Here is an 8,447-nt window from a genome sequence, read left to right as displayed (position 1 = left end):
TCCCCAAGTATTGCTTCATTTTGACCTTTGGCCCATCCATACAAGTGCAATGTCTTTCACAGAACACATAGTCTTCAGGAAGTTCAAAGTCAGCTATCTGCATACTCACAGATCAAATGACAAAATCCCTCAGTATTCAATGTGGTCCCTGCTCTCTCCATGAGCATATGGTCTAACACATGTCCTAAAAGTTTTCAAGTGAATTGCCCTTTTACATTTGAAACTAAGATGCCACATTCTTTTCAGTATAAAATAAAATTACCTGAAGAAAAATAATAAGCAGTTTCAGCTGTCTATGACTTATTTCTCCTTGATAAAAACTCCATAAAGAAAAGTAGAAGAGCATTGGAATCTTGGGCAAACTTAAATTTGATTCTTCAGTCCTCCAACTCCACAATGCTAAGGATCAGGCATGTAATCTCTATCTAGAACATTAAGGGTCCTGATCAATTTCATTCCCTCATGGATTTATCTCCATAACTATGAGATTACTGCTATACAATGTAAATTCATATTATGTAACACATGTTGCAGAATCATAACTGACCTTGTTTTCTAGTGCCCTTCCTTAGAAGACATGTGGAGAGAAGCCAGGAGGCTTACACTAGGACATATAGAAAAAGTTTTACATGATCTTACAGAATCTGATCTAAAAAAGGCATATTTGACTATAAATAAACATTAAAAGCAACAGACATACTGTAACATATCATAAATAGGGTTATTAAAAGATCACAATTAAACTTAAAATATAAATGGATCATTATAAATCCTTAATGATTTTCAATGTTAAGAATCAAACCCAGAACTAAAAAAGAATCTTATTTTTTATTTCAAAGGTTGCTTCTTATATTGAAGCTCATATTAAAGCAACAGTACAATGTTCATAAAATATAAGTGTGATGCTGTAACATTTTCTTACATGTCAGAATACTGATATTTGTATGTATACTAAAATAAGAACTTTAAAATTGTACAAATAGATACATTAAAAATGACATAGAAATAGGGTGCTTCTCACTGAAACAAGACAGTTATATCTGGCACGTATTAGTGTAAGATGAAAGTAGAAGCAAAAAGATTTACAAGGATCAGCAGTAACAAGATTGATGCTCAAGAGACGTAACTGTACATTGTATTGTACATACATCATATGGGTTGAAGCTGGCTGAATAGTATATATTTCAAGTTTAAAAATGCACTACATATAGAGTGTCCATAGTTTAAGGCGAAATTACAGCTCAGAACTGTTGTCCTCTCTAATTTTATGGAAGCTTCTTTGACAAATTAAAAAACAAAAGAAGAAAGACTTAGATGTTCATAACACATAAAGGATTTCCCTTCACTTTGAGTTCACTGTAGACTTCTCCACTTAAATATTTTGTATGCCAAGTGGTTTTTCTTTAGAGAAGTTGATAAACAACTTCAGAATTTGCCTTTTTGTGGGAAAAGGTACTTCACAGTATTTACCACTTTGTTGTCCTTGAAGTTTTATTAAATGTATCCTCTCTGTAAAACTTTGCTTGTTTTAAATGAGCCTTTCCTTGATTTAAAAAAATACCTGTTTACACATCTTCTAGATTCTTGAGAATGCCAGACACAGTTCTTAAGGCCAAATTTGTATCGTTATTGTTAAGAATCATCATCAAAAGTGTCTTTGGAACCGTACAAGTCTGCTAATTTCTTAAAACGAGGTCCCCAGTTCTGTAGATAGTCATAGTCCAAGTCTGAATCTGTGGTGGCGGACTCTAGGGAACTCAGGGACCCCGCCACTGAACCCCTGCCTTCATATCCATAGATTTGGATGGAGTCATAGGGAGGGGCAGTGGGGTCATTATCCGCCTCCTGTATCCTTGTGTTGATGAAGTCATCCACATCCACACTGTTGGGTGCTGGCCGCAGCCCAGGTCTAGGCATATACTGATATTCAGGTTTGATGTCTTTGCGAGGGATAAATCCATTGATTCCATCGGGATTTTGCAGGGTTGCAATGTCAAAGGCTTCTGTGTCTTCCTCCCCACCCCCTTCATCATCATAGGTGATAATGTTCTCACGGACATCTTCTTCTTCAAACACAATCAGTGGCTCTTTCTTTTGCCTCCTCAATGTCACAAACAATACCACGATGACTACAGAGAAAGAAAAAGAAAGTTAAGGGCTAAAGATATGGCTTAGTGGTTAAGGTACTTGGCTGACAAGGCTGAGGACACATGTTCTGCTCTCCAGGTCCCACATAAACCATACACACATCGCAAGCAAACAAAGTCACACGTACACACAAGATGGTGCATGTTTTTAGAGACCTTGGCATACCAATTCTCTCCCCTGCCCTATCTGGCTCTCTTTCTTTCCCTTTCTTACTCCTATAAAAAGGGGGCAAGTCTGTTAGGCTTGCCAGAAAGAAAGAAAAGAGAGAGAAACAGAAAGCAAGGAGGGAGGGAGAGAGGGGGAAGGAAGAAAAGAGAAAAAGAAAGGAAGGAAGGATGGAAAGAGTGAGAGAAAGAAAGGAAGGAAGGGAAGAGGGAAAGAAGGAAGGAAGGAAAGAAGGAAGGAAGAAGGAAGGAAGGAAAGAGAGAGAAAGAAAAGAAGGGAGGAAGGAAGGAAAGAAGGAAGGAAGGAAGGAGAACATAGTTAAGCATAAGCCCAGACTCCCTGGAATCTCGTCCCAGAGGAACTCTACTTCCAGTCAATGTTGAAAATGCTTCATACCTGGGAGTTTGAAATCTTGTTCAGAATCCACAAAAAATGCTTAAATTGTTATGTTCATTACTCTAAAGACTTTATCATGGGAGCCTCAAATCCAAAAACTTGGTAGGTTTGAGCTATTTTGAACATTTTCTTAATTAATACCAATGTATTTGGGAACCTTATTCTAATAATATTCTAATAATCCCAAAGTCTCCAAATGTGTTGGTCTGCAGTTTTTTAAAAGAAAACAATATCTGTTTCTTCTTCCAAGGGAAAGCAGCTGCCTTTCTCAGATTTAAGAGTGAGGACATTCAGAGAACTCAGAACCTACCTTCCCTTAGGAAGTGAAAACTAGACCCTACCCAGACTTTATCATAAGGTTGAGGGCAGAAAAAGAATACAAACCCACAGAAGAAAGCAAAATATACTATCTGTTTAAACATAAACAAGAGTGTCCTCTGAAATGAAGCAATCGTGTGTGTGTGTGTGTGTGTGTGTGTTCTACAGAAGATATTCACTCTACTTGGGCAGTTTGGAGGAGTGAGCAGAGTCACTTATAAGGCAAAAGAGACACTGCTTTTTTTTTTTTTTTCCATTCCTTGTGTCCTTCTTTCTACCCCACCAGGAGGCTTCTACCATGCTTTATTTGAAGACCATCTCACACGACAGAAATGCTGTGAACAATGTGTGTGGCCTCACTTGGCAAGAGGATCCAGAGTTCTACATCCTTATCACTCTGCGATGCGGAGAAGAAACTACCCTTGTCTTGCACTTTGTGGAGTCCCAGAGCTTTGTGGCTGGTCCTTTGCAGCCCCTTCACACAGTCCTAAACAATTCTTTTCTACTTTCTTTGCTTGGCTCTTCTCTTTTAATCATTCAGTACAAAAGTATTTCTTAGTGTCTCATCCTGACACTTCCTCCATGAACTCTCATGGCCTTACTTCATACCAACATCATGATATTGACCATTGCATTTTTGTTTATACATCTGTCTTCTCTAGCATTAATTCTGTAGGGATCCCCTTATCCTGTTCCCTGTCTTTGAATTACCAACTTGGTTCAGCCTCTTTCACAAACTAGAATGCTCTCTCTGCATCCAACATTTATACAGATCCTCTGGGAACAGGTGACCTTCTCAGGCAATGTCTGGCACTTCCTACTGTGTTCACACTACCCGATGTGGTTATTTTCTGTCATCCACCTGATAAGATTAGGAACCAAGTAAGAAACACAGCTCTTGTCATTTGTCTTCTATCTCTAATCTCACTGTGGGAGTTCAGGGATGATAGATGTGCTATGTGTAGCTGTATGTGAGTTCTATGGATATAAATTTATGTCTGCACTTCTTGCACAGCAACCCCTTTACCCACTTAGCTATCTGCACAATCCATATAATTCTTTTCTTTATACTTCACTGAATAACTGTTGAACCTTAACTCACTACAGCTTTCTTATGGAGTAAGTCCTGTTAATTGGATCAATGGAGAACTAAATATCTTGGAAAAAGTATAAATTTGGTGTCAGGAATGCTTGGTTTAGTCATTAACTGATTCTGAGATATCAGGATATGTGCAGAAGTGGGGGACTGACCACATGCTGACAAATGCCGCAGAAGCTCATTGGGTCCCTAAAGCTGAGTCACTCAGATGGATATGTCAGATACTAGCTAAGAGAAAGGTCAAGTTCCAGCTTCAACTAGTTGATACACTTCCTGTTCCTTTGTGGGTCCATTACCTCACTGTTACTATTGCTACTCCTTCTGCCCCTAATCCTTCACCTTCTTGTTGTGAGTTAAACCTCTTCTATATACCAGATTCCTGCCAAAAGTCATCTGCAAAGTCTTTGGTAGTTTCCTGCTCGTCCCCAGATGGCTTCTGCTCTCTAGGGCTGTGATATCATGTAAAATGTTCATCATAAACTTCCCTGATTCTTCTAGCATTGCTCATTAAGTTGTTCCCTCCAACCACTGTTCCACAGAACTTGTGAGAGCTGGAATCCACGTCCCCCTCCTCGTATCTCGTTTGATAAGCTTCGTGCACAATATCCAGTATGGTTCTTATACCCTGCCTGTACTGAAAAGCCTCTTCCAAGGATGTGCATTGGCTGTCCCAGGTGCCAGGGCATTCCTTACCAAGGAGAATGACGATGCAGGCCAGGATGGCTATGAGTGCCCCTGTGCTCAAACCAGCGTTCAGGATGTAGGCCTCAGCATTACACGAGAGCAGAGCCCCATTCACGTCGCACCCACAGACCTTGATAGTGAGGGTGTTCGTGCTACTCATAGGTGGGATACCACCATCACTGATCACAATGGGTAGGAGGTAAAGATCCTGCTTCTGCCGGCTGAACCCTCCACGACGCGCATATACTCCTGCAGTGTTATCTGTGGACAGGACAAACAAGGAGTGCTGTCATACCAAGGTCATTTGAATCAGTGCTGGGTTCAGCAACCTGAATCTTTGCCACCTGTTTTTTGTTTTTGTTTTTTTTTTTTAATCTGGGTATCTACAGAAGCTGAGGTCATTGCCACAATAGGATCACAGAACAATATCTATGCATTTTGGAAAAAAGCTAAAAAATTTAGCTCTTTCTTGTTTGTTCTATATTAAATGACTCCCTTGGCAACTTAACCATACCATATTCTAGGTGCTGCCCACATTCATCAGGACCATTCATAATAATATATTTCAGCTATAGATTTTCTCAGTCTAGCATATAAGAAAGATTTAAATGAGTGCAAACACAGCAATGTTAATGGTTTTCTTACTTTGGCACAAACCAGTGTTAATATTTTTAGTAAGACAGTCTACATCCCCTCTCAAACCTTGCCCAAATATTGCTCCAGTCATGTTTCAAATGAAAATATCTTCTTTTTAAAGGAAATACTTGATTGACCTTACAGCATATTCATGTTTCTTTGAAATTCAAACAAGCATCCTTAAACACCCCATTGAACTTTTCAACCCTTCATGCTTAAAACAGTTTTGTTTTCCCAGTTGCCCACATAACACAGCCCAAATCAACACAGTGAGCCATCAGTTGCTTTCTTCACCTAGACTTGACCTTGTGTTCCAGCTTTTTTCCTGCCTTCTTCCACATGAGCCAGTTCAGCCTGAAGTGGAGAACTCACTTATTTTTCCAAAGCACACATTGTCTTTCCACCTGACCTAGCTTTTCATCCCTTGCTCCAAGTAGCTATTTCTTTTGTCATGTCAGGTTGACTTCTCAGAGCTCAAAATTAAATTCCAAACTCATCTCTTCAAGGAGTCCTCCCAGACCTCTTCATGATCCACATCCTTTGTGACACATCACACTACATCTTCCTCGTCCTACAGAAATGGCTATCACACTTATTTTTCATGATTTTCTTAACATATCTATTTTAACCTCAATGAGATTGGGAAACTTAAAGATCAGGGGATTTTATCTGATTCATCTCAGGCCCCCTAGTGCCTGACACACAGTAGACATTCAATAAATATTTGTTGAACAAATGGTATAACTATGTTCTGGGAAAAGTAGAACCAGAATACCAGATGTTGGCTTTCATATATTTGTCCATGTTTTACAACCTCTGCTCCCCAAATGCTTCTTCCTCATACTTTCTCTACAACATAAAAATATTTTTCAGGATGCATTTTTCTAGAAGGACAACGCTGATAAACTGAAACAATGGAAAATTTTAACATGCTATATCAAATTATACACAAACATAGACACACACACACACACACACACACACACACACACACACACACTTATCCTCTGGTAAGCCCTGCATATTTGTGGGATAAGAACGAATAATTTATAGCTAAATGAATGCTATAGCCAACATCAATGCCCAACAGCTGGTAGGCTTAAAGTAGGTTGATAATGCCATAAATGTGTTGCAGTAGTAAGAAAAAAAATATACTACACATTCAAAATGAAATTGATATACTTTAGGTAAAAGAAAATGCAATTTATTTTTCTTGAGATTCTTGATAATATATGTAAGATTGACCAAATATTCTAAATAACTCAGATGGTTAGCCCTATGTATTCAGTGACTTGGCAATCTTTACAATGACAGATTCTCAACCCTACACACATACATACATACATACATACATACATACATACATACATACATACACAGTGTGTGTGTGTCAGAAAGTAGAGAGAAAAGTACACTAGTCAAATAAAATTTAGTCAGTAGACCACTATATCTTGTAATTTTGATGCTGCCACTATCCCTCACTTAGAAATTAAAGTCATGTACCTATAATAAATTATTTAATAATATAGTATCAATCCTTTCCCAATTTTTGCATTTAGATAAGACTTTCACATCTTGAAAGTTATAACATTTACTCCATATTAATGGCATTAAATGGCATTAAGGCCATTATGAATAAAATAAATATTAAAATTTATTAAAATAAATTAGGTTCCTTAGTCAAACATTACGATAATAAGAATGAACTCCACAGTGGAGCATTCAGTTAGTTTATTTAGTAAATCCTACTCTGGTACCTATGGTATCACGGTTGAAGGTAATGGAAGCGCAGTATTTGTTTATGAAGCTATGGAAGCCATGATTTAATTCATAAATGAGCCATCTATTTAAGATTACATTTCCAGATTATAGTAGGAAGGATTTCACATTAAGGCAGTGATAATTTATGTACTCATACAAAAATACATCAGAACCTGCCAGCAGTATGTGAACTGAATATGCTTCATTTTTCCCAAGACCACACCTTCTCAGACACATGGAAATTATTCCAGAAAAACTTATCAAAGTACTTGGCTGACAGGACCATTTGTAGTTTCAATGATAGAGCAGTAGAATCTTAAGAAAAAATCTTAAAAGTATCTTCTGATAAAACATGATTTTTTATAGATTTTATTTATTTATTTATTTATTTAATAGAGAAAGAAGCACAGAGAAAGAGAGAGAGAGAGGCAGATAGAAAGTGGGGCATGCCAGGGCTTCTATCCACTGCAAATAAACTTTGGACCCATGTGCCAACTTGGACCTGGTTTACATGGGTACTAGGTCCTTAGGCTTCCCAGACAAGTGTCTTAACCTCAAAGACAAATCTCCAGCCCCAAACAAGTTTTTATATAGACTTTAAGATCAAGAGATGAAAAAGTAATGGACTATTGGTCTTTTCCAAAATTACTATCTACAGGCTTGAACAATGAATCCTTTTCATTTTTTCTCTGTCTTTAGTCTTTCTTGCTTATCTTTAAAACTGGCAAAATAGAGGTCTTAACTGGTACTTATTAACAAGCCAAGTTCCAGTGATTGTCTTTTGAGATTTGCCTCCACAGAATTCATCTATCAGAAAAATGTAACCCCCTGGGCTGAAGAGAGGGCTCATTTGGTTCTACTGCAAGTGTAAAAACCTGAGTTTTATCCCCTAGTATCCATGTAGAACAGAAAGTATTGTGACACATGCTTGTACGCATACCACTGGAGACGTAGAAATAGATGGATCCCTGGAGCCCAATGGTCAGCCTGTTTGACAAACTCCAGGCCAATGAGACTCTTGTGTAACAAAAAAAAAAAAAAAGGTTGAAGGAGCCTCAGGTTGTCCTATGGCCACCACACGTGCTCACTAAAGCAAGAAAGAGAGGAGAAAGGAAGGAGGGGAAAGAAGAAAACAAAAGAAAAGAAAGCCAAAAACAAGACAACTGGCAGTAATGAATAGTTCCAGGGCCTTTGATGGAAGCTCAAAGTGATTGATAGGAGATTTGTCTATCTATTTGGC

General features: G+C 38.2%; 1 protein-coding gene across 4 annotated transcripts in view; it reads right to left on the bottom strand.

Annotated features, from left to right (window-relative positions):
• Positions 1–809: 809 nt before the first annotated feature.
• Cdh11 (cadherin 11) overlaps positions 810–8,447 on the bottom strand; it is a 168,632-nt gene continuing 160,994 nt past the window's right edge. For all 4 annotated transcript variants that reach the window (XM_004663484.3, XM_045142398.1, XM_045142399.1 and 1 more), the window contains 2 exons: positions 4,820–5,071; positions 810–2,129 (listed from right to left, as the gene is read on the bottom strand). In XM_004663484.3, coding sequence (XP_004663541.2) covers positions 1,633–2,129; positions 4,820–5,071 — 749 coding nt within the window. In that variant the 3' untranslated portion in view covers positions 810–1,632. The remainder of the gene's footprint in view (positions 2,130–4,819; positions 5,072–8,447) is intronic.

This window comes from Jaculus jaculus, chromosome 1 (genome assembly GCF_020740685.1).
Source record: "Jaculus jaculus isolate mJacJac1 chromosome 1, mJacJac1.mat.Y.cur, whole genome shotgun sequence".
In the NCBI taxonomy this organism is placed as follows: Eukaryota; Metazoa; Chordata; class Mammalia; order Rodentia; family Dipodidae; genus Jaculus; species Jaculus jaculus.
The sequence above is the reverse complement of the archived record's forward strand: the minus strand, read 5'-3'. Positions and strand labels throughout refer to the sequence as shown.